Source organism: Lutjanus erythropterus, chromosome 16 (genome assembly GCF_056507025.1).
Source record: "Lutjanus erythropterus isolate fLutEry1 chromosome 16, fLutEry1.hap2, whole genome shotgun sequence".
NCBI classification, from domain to species: Eukaryota; Metazoa; Chordata; class Actinopteri; order Lutjaniformes; family Lutjanidae; genus Lutjanus; species Lutjanus erythropterus.
The window spans coordinates 6243749-6258411 of NC_139332.1; the positions used below are offsets into that span (position 1 = coordinate 6243749).

The 14663-nt window shown below is 40.4% G+C and overlaps 1 protein-coding gene across 6 annotated transcripts in view; it reads left to right on the plus strand.

Moving 5' to 3' along the window:
- Window positions 1-14663, plus strand: part of ptprua (protein tyrosine phosphatase receptor type Ua) — a 310129-nt gene that overhangs the window by 81963 nt on the left and 213503 nt on the right. For all 6 annotated transcript variants that reach the window (XM_084739999.1, XM_084740002.1, XM_084740000.1 and 3 more), the window contains exon 2: window positions 3468-3596. In XM_084739999.1, the coding sequence (XP_084596125.1) occupies window positions 3468-3596 (129 nt within the window). The remainder of the gene's footprint in view (window positions 1-3467; window positions 3597-14663) is intronic.

Sequence of the window (14663 nt, forward strand, 5' to 3'; positions counted from 1 at the left end):
CAGACATGAGCTAACGACAAGCTCAGGTGTTGTTCTGCAAATTACCTCTCCTACCTTTCAAAGAAGAGGGCGTCTCATTCTTGCATTTTTATTTATTCCTCCCTCTTTGTTCTCTCCCTGAAAAGCTTGTCACCAAAGTTATCTCGGGCCTCGGCGCCGTCCATGTCTGTGGGTGTCACTGCCGCTCTGTGTTGCGGCGCGTTGCTCGGGGACCCTGCGCTCTCACCTCTGATAAGCAATTAGCATTCTGAGAGCTGCTTCCCCTCACATCCAAGTTGTTATTATGAGGAAATTTGAGCAATCTCGGTCCCACGTTGGCCGGATTCCCCTCCACCGTGATGAACGCAAATAATTCATTTCCACAGCCGTTACGGCTTCAGCCTGTGTGACATTGACGGATTCATTATAATTTTATTCGTTTTTAAGTAAACATCAAAACTGCAAACAACCTCAGCTACACACTCTCTCTCACACACACACACATCAGTAAGACTTCAGCAGAATGCACGTGGCTTTTCTAATTACATGGGCTTGCCCTCCCGCTGCCAGAGAGGCTCATTTGGGCACTGAGAGGAACGTGTGCGCTAAAAGCAAAGGAGGCTGGGAAGGATGAGTCTTAATGAGGGGAATCAGTGGAACGTGTCTGATGGTGACATTTCCCGGAACTGGAGGGCTCTCGATGAAAGGCAGGCCTCCACCGCGGGGCCCGCTCCACCACTCAGCCCTCTCATCCTCACATAACTGGGCACGGCGCTGCACAACGAGCAGCCCTCACACAGGAGGCAATTAAAACTCTGATCTGCTTACACTCCCGGAAACACTCTGCTGGCTGCAGGCGGAGAGAGGGGAAGAAGGGTCGGGGTGGCGGGGGGACGTTCGCCGGCGGCGGGGTGATGATATTTGTTTGTCAGCAGGAACAGCAAGAGTGGTGGTCCAGAATTAGCAGTCTTAGGAGTTTTACTGCAACATACAATATTTCTTCAGACTCCAAACTTAAACATTAATAAAGAAAACAGATGGAGCTTCGAAACAAAAACACAAAAAGCAACATAGGGGGAGCAGGCCAAATGGGATACTATTAAGTAGGAGCTGGCAAGGAGTCAGAGAAGCTCTTTAACACCAGCAGCTTCTGCTGCCAAGCTTTAATACAATGTGTTAGTGAAGAGGGTCCGCAGAGGGCTCAGGGCGTTAGTGTTACATGTGCAGTCAAACTCTGCAAAAGCTGCAAAAGATGCAAGGACATCCATTCTAAAATTATTGAAAGGAAAACTGTGAATTTGGTTTTGTTGCTCCAGCCATCAGTTCTGTCAGTTCATTCATTTTAATAATCCATTAATTAATAGTTTTGTCTAATTTTTTAAAGGAAAAACATCTCAAATGTGAATATTTTCTGGCTTCATTAGCCTTCTGTTCAGGGCCTGACCCATACTGAAGTTGTGGTCCAGTATTAGAGAGTATAAAAACTGTGATATCAATACATCCACTGATATTCTTCATACAGAATATATACATGAGAACACATATTGCAAGGATCCATCAAGCACAAAGATATGTAAAGTTAGCAGGATATTTTAATGATATCAGGACAATGAAACAGTAAACTTGCTCTGGTATTTTTAATAATTATAAATAACCATAGATCTTTTCCTGTGGTTCTGATTGACTTTTTCCTCTCCACTTAGTGCTAAACTGAGACGGAAGCACTGAAATGTGCCGTCAAATCTTAAAGTTACCTGCTGTGAATGTTTGTTCTTTCTTTGGCTCTAAAAACAATCAAATATTTCAAATATGGTACCTCACTGTGAGAGTTTGGCAGTGTTTGTACAGCACTTACAGTGCACAAAGACAACAAAATACATGTCTTAAACTTAAACTAAGAAAAAAGATGTATATACAGGGTTTATACAAAGTTTAATTTGAACTGTTATGTTCTCAAGGTCAAGAAACGATAAAGGCTTTGAGAGTTGAGAGGTTTTTGGTTTAAGTACCTTGAAAGTGCATGATATTTGCTCTTAATAATCTCTATGAACCCTGATGACATCCTGGGAAAACAAACTGTCTTCCATCCTTCTTAGTTTTGAAATATTTACATCTCTGCTGCACTGATCATCCACATAATGCATGTTTAATTTACCATTAAACATCATTAAGTAAAGGATGTTTTCAAAAGATTATTCTTATCTGTTATATAAATGTTGTTTTGCTTCCTGAATATGTCTTGCAAAAATTAATCTTGATGCCGTTGCAGCATCGGAGCGTGACCTCTTGTTTTTTGATCATTCCCCCCCAAAAAAGAGAGTTTTTTTCAAAGCCAGCATTTTAGCAGGAAAATCCCAAGTGGAACTAAAGACATTAATGATGATTTGGTTGAGTGATGATTGCAACACAGCATTTAGTGATTTGATTTGCACCTGTGCCTGACACATCTGAATGTCTTGTCTTGTATCATGTGTGTCCCCTCTATAATGGCTCTGGGCTCCCATTAAGGCAGCCTGCCCACCCCCGATTAAGAAAAAAGTCATTATTTTTGAGGGGCAAAAATTGTTTGTGAAATAAATATCCTGTGGTTTGGACAAGATAAGCAATTTGAAGTGGCTTTTGGTAAACTGTGATGAGTACTCTTCACTATTTTCTGACATTTTATGGACGGAACAATTGGTAGATTGGTATAAAAGGTCAAAAAAAAAAAAAAAAAGAAAAGAAAATAATTGTCAGCTTCAGCTCTAAAAGGCTCATTGTGTCTAAAACATGGATATCAATAGCAATCGCTACTCTATGGAAGAAGTCAAGTAGAACATGCATCAGACACCCATGCATGGCCACAAATTGGTCCTCACAAGTCCACACTATTCATTTTTAGATTTTCTGAAGTGCACCTGTGTTTTCTGACCAATTAAACAAGAACACACCGTTTTTGCCTCCACTTTGTCGCCCGGCCTGGTGGCTTTAAAAGCCTGTGGTTTGTGTGATAATGGCAGAATAGTGAATGTAACCATTAGAGGCCAGACAGGGGTTGGGTCACCTTCACAGGCTAAGAGCCGGGCTGTTGTTGTCCTCCATCAGCTGAAGAAGACCCCCCCCCCCCTCCCCCAACTGCTCTGGCACCGCTGCCCATTATTCCTGGGTATCTGGATGACCCGTGGCTGCTGTGTCATTTTCACAGCACAGGGCTAATTGCACCAAATGGCGGTGGATTTTGAGGGAGTAGATGAGATAGGCAGTCCACGCTGACCGCCCGGTGCCAACCATTAGCTGTAATTTAGTTTATAGCTGCAAAGATTCTCCACCAGTTGATGTATTAACACATTTACAGTGAGCCTGTGGTGATGTAACCAAGCAATCATTTCTCTGGTGTCCATGATGGCTTCCTTCACCAATTTTATCCCGGTGGCAAAGAAAGTTTACTGATAGTGACAAGTTTGATATTTTCCTCTCTTATGACACGTATTTCTCTTTCCTGTCTGCAGCTGGCTGTACCTTTGATGAGGACGCAGACCCCAGTCTGTGTGAATACAGACAGGGCCAAGAGGACGACTTTGACTGGCAGCTGATCAGGACCTACAATTGGCCACACCCAACCCCGGATCTTCTTCGAGGTAGGATTCTACGTGCATCACATTTAATGAGCTTGAAAGCATCACGAAACCTGACTCAGGACTGAGTACTCTGTAAAACGTCAGACAGGAATCAACTTATCTTTTGTCATAGAGGTTTTATTAATTTTAAGCTGAAGGATAATGTCGATATTTTTCAACCTGGAGCCTAATTCCCAGATTTTTGTGTCTAAGTGACTCACGGGAGCAACAATTTTTGAAATCGGTCCAGTACTGAAGGAGACCGCTGGAGGCTCCAGCTGCCAAATGGATTGCAGTGTAATCCTCATTATTGTTGCCAACTATTTTCCAATGAAAGCAGCTAGCACTGGCTCCAAAAGTCGCTAAAAGTCGCCAAATGACATCGATTTGCAGATTGATGGCGTCGTCAGGCGAGCATTTGCATAAATCTTGTGAGAGTAGAGATCGCCTTAAGCCAAATAAAAGGTAGACAGAGAAATGTTTAGCCAAGTAATCACAAACTCACTACACAGTGAAGGAGGAGGGAGAAGATCAGATGAACTATTTAAATATTTACTGGATACAACTATGTTTCATTTAAAGAAAGACCATGAGCGTAACCATAGAAACCCCTTTGTGCTGTCCTCCTGGGTCATGTCTAGAAGGGAACCCTTGATTTGCAAAACTTTCTTTTCATTGTGCTGTTTGCAGAATAATTTGTAATAATTTTGCACTTGTCGCTTTTTGGAAACATAGTCACCAAGAAGGTCTGAAAGGTTGCTAAATCTGGTGACAAGGTTGCCAAGTTGGCAACACTGATCCTCATGGGCATGTGACCCTTCCTAAGTCCCACCCCTTTTTTCTTTTGCTCTGTGCTCCAATAACAGTTGAACAAGCATGGAACCCAGCAGAACCTCTGTAAGCTTTCATGTTTCCTGTACTTAGATATGCCATGTGCTAGGCTCATCTACATACTCATCACCAAATTTTGAAGATGGTTAAAATGTGTTGCTAGGAAACCTGCAAAAGCAACATATAGTCACATCTGAAGTTAGCCAATGCTAGAAAATGCTAGTTAATTAGCTAGCTAATCAGTGACAGATGACATTGTGGAAAGGATCCCTACAGAGATAGACCTTTTTGTTAAAGAGTAATCAGAGTTTAATCAGAAATGGCTGATTTATTGCTGTCGCCAAAGCCACCAGACTCCATTTATGGACAGTCATTTTAACATTACTTTCAAACTCGACAGAAACAAACTAAAACTCATCTTCACTTCACTCACCTATCCATTCATCTTTCCACTGTTTCATCGACTCTCTTTTGGTCAAAATAAATCCTGAATTCACTGAGTTAGATATGAAAATATCAGAGAAGAAGAAGAAGAGGGAAGTCGGACATCAGAGAAGCAGAGGGGAGAAATGGTGTTGAGAGCCAGAATATTTTTATGTCTCATGTGGTGAACTAAGGGTTTATTTTAACCAAACCAAAGTCGGTGATTGTTGGAACAGTGGAAAGATGAACTGAGACATTTTGGGTGAGTTTTATTTTATTTTTTTTCTGTCAAGTTTACATGAGCTGTTTTACGATGATAAAATCACAATTTCTGTAAACAGAGTCTGGTTAATTTGGCAAGTGCAAAAAAACATCTGTTTCTGGTTAAACATAATGTATCTTACTCTTTCAAACGGATGTCTACCTCTGTCGGAATCCTTTCCTCATAATGTTGTCAGACACTTCTGACAATCTGAGCCTCTGTCAAAAACAAGCACTTTCAGTGGGCGTACTTTGATACCATGAGGATTACATTGCACCGCTCTCCCTCAATGCTGGACCAATTTTAAAAAAATTGTTGTCCCTATTAGCCACTTAGACACCAACACATGGGAAAATAGGCTGAAAAATACTGTTGTTACCCTTTAAGTGTCTTGACCCTGGGTTGACTGGGAAAATATAGCTGCAGTCTTTGTGCCGTTGACCACGATGCATAATGCACACCTGCTGCAGTGGAGCAGTTCACCGCAGACCGCTTGTGAACTGTGCTCACATTGGACAGCTCTCATGGTTGAAAAGCAACAGGTGGAAAGGAACATCTGTTCTGAACCGACTATCTCAGGCGCTTTGGATTTTGAAGGTTATTTTTTTTTGTGGCAAACATTTCGGGTGCTAATTTTAAAGTGAGCGGAGGAAAGAGACGTGACAGTGGAGTTTCTGTCGCTGCAGGAGAGCAAGGCAGCAGCGATGCACTTGTACGCAAGGTGGGATTTGGAAGGAATCAGCCATTATTGTTGAATGTGCTACTGACTACTTAAGACCAGGAAGGGCAGCTTTATTTGTGTGGAACCTTTCAACAACAGAACAATGTGCAAAGTGCTTTACATAAGACATAAAAGGCATTAAGAGAAGATATAAAAGAAACACAAGGCAATATAAAAATGCACATTTAGATAGGATATAAAACAGTAAAATCAAGTTAAAATAGAATAGGAAAGTAGAAATGTCAGTGCAGCCACAGTGCAGTGCAAGGCATGAATAAATAGTCCCAAATGTTATTTAATAAAATGCTGTGACAAACAGAGATGTCTTAAGATTTAATTAAAAAGAACCAAGAGTTCCTCTCCATGTTTAGTTCTGACCCACGGGACATTAAGCAGACCTGTGTCAGACCATCTGAGAGGTCTGCATGGTTCATAACGTAGCAGCAGTGCTCTATAAACCAACAGAAATCTTTTTTAAATGAGACCAGCAGTTCTGCTGATCCATTTTAATAACAGCAAACTGCCAACCACGATGTATTTGCAGTTCATTATTGGAACGGAGACGCACAATGTCGTAAATCCACATCGACAGCAGCGCTCACTTTCAGAGTTTTAGGGTAATTTCTTTCCTATAATCGCTCTTAAGGGTGTTCTCTGACTGTCCAGCCACCGCTCCTCAAATCCAGAGGAGATGGGAGCGGGGTTGATATAGAGGGGAGTTATTACCATGCCTGGGTGCTTTGAGGCCCTGGGTTTCGCTTCTCAGGCTACATAAAGTTTACTGTACCTTGTTGGTAAAAGGTTGTACAGTCACCTTCTCAAGTTAAGTCTAGTCAATTTTAACTATATTAAAATCACAGAAGATATATGTTTTGCAATATGGTGGTGTCTTGTAATCTCTTGTGAGATGAGCCAGATGTTTGGCATGGTACAGAAATAAAAATTAACTAACTACCTAACAATCTGTATAATGCTAATTCAGAACAGAAGTTATCTTACAGCACTTTTCATATTTCATAAAGACTGCTGAAATACTTGTCAAGGGTTCATCAGGGGTTTTGTATCATTATATGAGGGTTCTTGGTACAAGCTCCCAAGTGGGTTCTAAATAATACCCTTGGAAGATAAAAGGGTTCTCAAGATAACCTCCTGGGTGGGCTCTAGATTAAACCCTTGGAATATAAAGGAGTTTTTGGTCGAGCCCCCTGGGTGGTTTTAAGATAAAACCCTTTGAATATGAAGAGGTTCTTGGTAGAACATCCTGCATGTGTTCTAGATAAAACCCATAGAATACAAAAGGGTTTTGGAAGATTTTAGATAAATCCCTTGGAATATAAAATGATTCTCCATCGTATCCATATTCCCTGGGTGGGAATAGAAAATAGTTCTCAGTAGAACCCCTTGGCTTGCACCGCAGAAGATGAAAAGGTTCTGGAAAGAACTCAGTGGATCCATTACACCATAAAAATGCTCTCTGTCAAACCTGTGATTCTGGCTGAAACTTTTCACAGGTCGTTCTAGGTATGATCCCTTATGTTGGGTTCTCTGTAAAAACTTCTGAAAGGGTTCCAAAACAGCGCCTTTATGAAAGGTTCCAGGAACCAAGGGTTCTCCCATGGGGTCAAGTCAAAGAGCCCTGTTTGATGATGTATGTATCCACACACATACTATACAGAGCCCTTAGTCTTGTTTACCATGATTTGAGGGATATGTGCTGATGCGACTGGAAATGTTACCAAGGAAACAGTGTCGGTAGGGTAACCACTGAGATGTCATGCTCAAGATAAAGTTTACTTGCATCTAATAAGCCAGTATGATGTCCAGACAGTCATCAACCCACATCTAACAGCTGCTTCCTGCAGCAGGTATTTTGGAATATATATTTTGTAAAAGCAAACACAAAGCAGAAAAGCTGTCTCTCTCTGCTGTGTCTGAAGATATTTACTATCTAGAAACAGAGTTATAAACAATGCTGTTTTTGTACAGAAACACATCACAGAATATGCCACCAGTCCACTATAAAGCAGGCTTGCCGCAGCTTTTATGTGCCGTGCTGTTTTTCAGACGCTTCATTACGGGATCTCTGTGAATACTTGGGAATAAAATAATGACATATTTAATGAAAACAAATTTACTGCAAACTGGCAGGGACTGTTTGTGCTGAATTCTGTCAATTACCAGAGGGGGACTGCACGTCCAAACATCAAGTGAAATAATTTCAGAGCATTCAAGGCAGGGTAATTATATGGATTTGAATGGGGAGGGTCCGAAAGAAAAGGAGCTACAGTACATGGTTATTAATGGCAGCGCTGTGAAAGTTCCTTTTAAAAGGTAGATGTGTTTGGTAACAGCAACTAAACCGCTGCAGTATGGGTGATTTTTAATGGAGTGTTGTCCTTGGTAAAAAGATTATCCCCAACTCAAATCACCCCACAGACATACTGTAGTCCAAAAAATGTGAAGTCATTCCCAAGTACAGAAACTTTTATTGGTAACACTTTATTTCATCAGTCTTCAATGGGGGGTCTGTGACCCCTAGGGGGTTCTCAGAGTGACTGTATGAGGGCCTCCAATCTATACATCAGACCGGCAACACATTGGCAAGACCGCGCCTCAAAGACTCCTGCTTTATTTGAAGGGGTGTGCATAAGACAGACATGACACTCACATAATCATGTCATGACACCTGTCATGAGTATAGTTACGTGAGTCTTTATGAATGTTTATGACTGTTGTTTTGAATTGTTCAATGTCAAGTTGTGATGACAAAGACATGTTTTTGTCTCAAATAATGTCAAGTTGTCATGTCAAAAACTTTTTTTTTGTTTTGGTTAATGTCAAATTGTCATGACAAAGACAGCTTTTTCTCTTCTGTAATGTCAAGGTGTCATGACAAACACATTTTTTGTCTTGGCTAATGTCAAGTTGTCATGACAAAGACAAAGACATTTTTGTCTTGGGTAATGTCAAGTTGTCATGACAAAGACAAAGACATTTTTGTCTTGGGTAATGTCAAGTTGTCATAACAAATACATCTTGAACAGTGTCAACTTTACATTAAAAATGACATAACTGACCAAATGACACAGAGTCACAGCAGTCATAGACATTCATAAAGACTCCTCCATGTTCCTGACAGTTGACATGTCATGATCGTGACGGTGTCATGTCAGTCTTACGAACTCCCATTCTACTAAATGTCATCTTTTTTATTTAAAGCAGCGTCACAGTTACAGTTTAGAAAATTCCCACTTTGATATTGTCACTGTGCTCAAAGTTAGTTTTTAACTGACAAGAAGAAGACAAAGAAGTCTGAGAGCTTTACTCAGCTCACAAGAGAAGTGATCAGGAGAAGACAGTTCAGCACAGATTTTGATCTCTCCATTAGACCCTGTTGAGATTTAGAAACTTGAATCAAGATGTATCCAGATTGTGTCTCGACCCAGCAGGGACTGATTGCAGTCAGAGCCCCCCCCACCCCCCTTCACCCAGCCTCATCTCAAGAGATGCACTTGAGATCGGATTTTTCCTCTCGACTCACTTCTGATTTATAAGCGGTTAACTCAGAAACACATTTGCTTGGCCATGCAGCTGGAGAAAAGAGTCATGGTGACTGTTGGATCTCTCGCCTCAGGGAGGAGATGAACTTCATCACCTTGTGCCAAGTTGTTTGGCAAATAAACTGTGTTTTGGGGCTTTGTCTCGCTGTATGCACAGTACGAAGTTGACTACGTGGTCCTTCAGTGCAGACTGGGATGCATTTACTATATCCCCTCCAAATGTGAGGCGAACGATCGAGACCCAATTAGTTCCAGTGTTTTGACTGCTTTTGCACTTTTATTCTCAGCCAATATGCCATTTGGTACAAAGAATAAAGAAGTTTTTAGTCTAAACTCAAAACTGAAGGTGACTTCTCCAGTGTTGTGCCAGAAATAGTACTGCTGAAAGCTGCACTAATCAGTATTTTTACCTTAACAGTGGATCCAATTACTTTGTATAATATATTCTGAAAAGGTATCTCATAGTGATGACACATTAATAATTATCAAATAATTCTGGAGTTCCCCTCAGCTGTACAGTTAACACATCCTCATTCATAAATGACAGAAAAGGGCAACTGCCAATGACTCCCAAAATGAAATGACTGCAGATTATTAGCAACAGGTGTAGTTACATAAGTCACATGACTTACGCAACGTATGCTACAAAGTTTGCTTTGGTTTAGCCACCAAAACTCCTTTGTTATGTTAAGGAAAAGATTATACATTATGAAGGTCATGTGACCTTTAACACATGGTCAGTGTTGTGAAAAGTCACAGTTTGTCTAGGCTGAGGCATCAAAACTACTTGATTAAGTTTAGGAAAAGATCACAGTTTGTGTTATGTTACATAACTCATGTGATATAATGATGTAAATCACATGAAGTAACTTAAAACTGTGAATGAGTTAATTTTGACTTTTAACTTCACACAGGACTTGAATCCCAGTGTCCTAAGTGAAAATCCTGATTTTGTTTTATCCATCCATCTGTCCTGAGTCTTTACACTGCTCCAGTCATAATTACTACACCTACTACAAATCACCACCTAACAATAAGCATAAATGTATCACTTGTCCTTTGAGAGTGGTCTGTCTATGTAGGTATTTAGCCTGTTTTAGCTTATTGTTTTGGTTTAGCTACTAGCTACTGAACAGAGTGGAACTTTTCCAACACAAGTGTTGAGAGTTGGGCTGGGTGTTTGTATTCAGTACCTTTAAGATATTGGTTGAAATAAGCAAGTAGTAACTAGTATCCAAACTTCTCCAGTCAACTGCCATTTAATTCTTTTAGTACCCAGATCTAGAGAAAAGCTACTTTTTATTTGGTTTTGCACACAGCTGATCACTGCATTAAGAAGAACCTTGGAAAAATGGCATTGAATGAAGTACTCCATTGATTTCAGTATTACTTTAATGGCACTGGTATTGAAATTTTTTAAATGATACCCAGCCCTCGTTGAGAGTGAATATTGTACTTCAAGGATGGTCAAAAAAAAGGTCTCCAAATGATTGCTGTCTGTTGGATGTATGAATCCACAGCTGTTTGCTAACGCGTTCCTCATAATGCTTTAAAAAATGATCATATGTCGGGTGTGTTATAAAGGACCAGTCTGTAGGATTTAGTGGCATCTAGCAGTGAGCTTGTGGATTGCAAACACCTCACTTCTTCCCCCACTTCTAAGCAAAACCTGGAGGACCCACTCCCTATGTAGATAAACAGTTCACTCTATGGTAACAAAAACACAATGATTCTTATTTTCAGGTGATTATACACAAATAAAAACATACTTATGACTATTATATTCCATTTCTGCCACATCCTGTCATAGTCTTCTTCTTTAACTTCACTTTTAGTTTGATCAGTTCTCAGTTTAGAGCTACAGCTGCAGCTAAAGATTATTTACATGATCCATTAATCTGCCAATCATTCTCGATTAATTGTTTTCTTAAGAAAATGTCATAAAATAGTGATATTCTTTGTTTTAATCTGGCCATCAGCCACTTCAAAAGATTCAGTGTATTGTCATATGTGACAAAGAAAAGCAACAAATCCTCATATCTGAGCTGAAATCAGGGGATGTTGACTGAACAATAATTAATTATCAGAATGCCATTTGTCTAATTGTTTCAGCTTTTGAATGTCATTATGCTGATCTCCTATCTCCTGAAAAGGAGCTACAGTTGCACCCGTCTCCCTCCCATTTCAGCAGCCTCTTGTAATTATTAAGTTTTAGAAGAAGATGCAACATATCCCTCAAGTAAAATCGCTCTGGTGATAATAAAGAAGCTGACAGGTAATGATTACACCTGCACATTCCTGACCCACGGTGAGATCTGGCTATTCTCAGCAGTAACCACAGCAGTCTCTGACTCAAGTGTGTTGGGAAAAAAAGTGTGAACACACTTTATTTCCAGTCTGGTTGAATGTTAATGGATGTTGGAATGGACTTGGAGCCGGCGCCTCCCTTCTCACCAGGTCTTCTCGGTGATTTATGCCAAACAATCTTATTACCTTGGACCCTGTTCCAATCATCGGCCTACTGACAGCTTGTTTTCCCACCATTCAGTCCCTTGCTGCTTTTCTATTTAAGTTTGTCATGCATCTACACAGGTGGCCTGCTTCCAATCTGCGCTGACATTTTACATATATGTTTATTTAAAGCTCTCTGTTTTTAGGAAACGCTGTGCAAACATGCATCTGAGAGGAAAACATTCAAGAGAGGCTGGTGCTGGTTATAGGCTGCTGGCTTCGGGTAAATTGTGGCAATTTACGGAAGGAGCCGACAGATGCCCGGGATTTCATAATTCATTCGCAGTTATCAAGTGCTTGTTCCGCTGTTCCAGGCACAGCTCCCCCGAGGCAGGCTGGGTATGTTAAAGAACTCCCTGGGATTGGTGGAGTCTAGCATGGGTCATTGCTGATTACACTTCCTGGTGTTCCTCAGGGGCCCGGCGGTGCCACAAAGGCCGCCTTTCATCTTCTTTTTATCCATTAGAGAGGGTCAATTTCAGCCGGGATGAGCACATGCTCGGATGACCTGGAAGTTTCTCTCGGATGCTGCTGGATAAGAGATGGAGATTTGATATATGGCCGTGTGAGATCTCATCAGCAGTGGGACCTGTTGGGAGGACACTCATGGGGGTCATACATAAGCCACAGGCTGTGTTAGGAACTAGGAGCAAGTGCTTCATTGACATCTCCTCTATCATAAGAGTCCGTTCACACCTGGAAGCCCATTCCCGCAGCATTTTTAGTTTTGTTGTGTTGTTTTTCCTTTGTCCGGTTCTAACGGTAGCCTGCAAGAACCTCCTGTAATTGGACCAGAAGTCTGAACATAGAAAAAAAAGTTCACACTAGAAACAGCTTAAACTATGGTTCATTTTTGTCTGGACCACCTCTTTTGATTGGACCAAAGTTTGGCTGTCTGGTCAGACCCACGCTCTGGGGGAGTTTTTACACCTGTAATTTTAGTGTGAATCTGAAACTGAAAGTCGAAACTAAACAAGACAGTTGTGAAAGGGGCATAAGGGTGCATTCACACTTGGAAGCCCAAACCAATGTTCACGTTTTAGTTACATTTGATCTGGTTAGATTTGGTTATATGTTGCAATTATGTATACTTGCAGTTGATTGGTTTGTAGATGGGTGTGATCTGACTTCGGCACATTTTCAGTTTGGTTCTGGAGTTTTTACTTGCTACAAAGTTGTTCGACCAAGTCTTTTGTCTCTCCCCATTTGCTACCGCAGCTTATGTGTTTTGTTGTGTTGGTTTTCCTTTTCCGGTTCTGATGGTAGCCTGGAAGAACTTCCTTCAATAGGTCCAGAAGTCTGAACATTTAAAAAAAAAACTTTTCACACTAGAAACACCTATAACCATGGTTCATTTGGTCCAGACAGAGACCGCCTCTTTTGATCGGAACAGAGTTTGGCTGTTTGGTCTGGTTACAGGTTTCACACCTGTAATTTTAGTGCAAAACTGAAACTGAAATTTCCAAAATAAACAAGATACGTGTGAAAGGGTCTTAAGGGCGCATTCAACCTGGAAGCCCAAACCTATGTACTGTCAGTATCACCTATGTGAGCTTCCTCTCCCTGTATTTACAGCATGATGTCAAGTCAGTTCAGAATTCAGAATTTTCCTTGTTACAAAGTCATCAGACCTCTTCCCATTTGCTGCCACAGCTTATTTAGTTTTGTTGTGTGGTTTTTCTATTGTCCAGTTCTGACTGCAAGTACTTCCTGTAATTGGTCTGGACGTTTGAACCAACCAAAAAACATGATTTCACACTCGAAACTAAATGAACCATGGTTCAATATGACCTAGATCAAGACCACTGCTTATGGTCGGACCAAAGTTTGGCTGTTTTTCATGCCTGTAATTTTGGTGCGGTTCAGACTTCAAGGTCTGAAAGTCAGAAAAAAGAAAGGGCCCTAAGGGTGCGTTCACACCTAACCTGTTACCAAGATCTCTTGAAAACAGCTTATATTTTTGTACATTATGTCAGTTTATGGGCTGTATAGCATCTTCAAATCACTTTTCTCTTGTCCGACAAACAGTTTAAAACCCCTAAAATATCAAGAATAAAGATGATATAAAATAGATAAAAGCAGCAAATCTATGAAACAGGAAATAAATGTGGGAAAACATGTAAAATATGACACCTTTAACTGTTACCAGTTAAAGGCGTAAAACAGACTATTTTTTGATTATTATATAACTACAGCTATGTTCATTGTGATTATAAAAAGTACTTATATATGAATAATAATTACAATTATTAGAAATAATATTTTGTAAATATTTAAATATTCTTTCAACGTGCGTTCCCTAAGAGAAGAGCAAAAATAAGAAATCATGAATCCCAGAAATCAGTGGTTACTAACAAAATAAGAACAAGTTGATCCGAAAAAAAATGAGAGAACTTTTTTTTGTAGATGGTTTCTTCCATGAGGCCCAGTGTGTCACTTTTCTTTAGCTCATGACCAAACTGAACTGCCCCTGTCATGACCAGCCATCGTCATCTTAATCATGCTAATAATATGATCTTTCCCCTCCAATGTTAATTATAACCCCTGTTAGCACTGTGCTGAACGCCCTGTAGTTGTTCTAAAATCACTCTAAGCCACAGCCTCTTGGGGTTTATTGCGTTAATGTGATTGGCCCAAGAACATTGCAGGATTTATACAAACAAGACTTATATTTTTGTTTATTCAGTTATATAGATTTTTGAGTTTGCAGCTCATATCTACTGTTTGAATCTAGTGTAGTGTTAGGTTTTTTTTTTTTAAGCGTAGCAGAGATAGCGTCC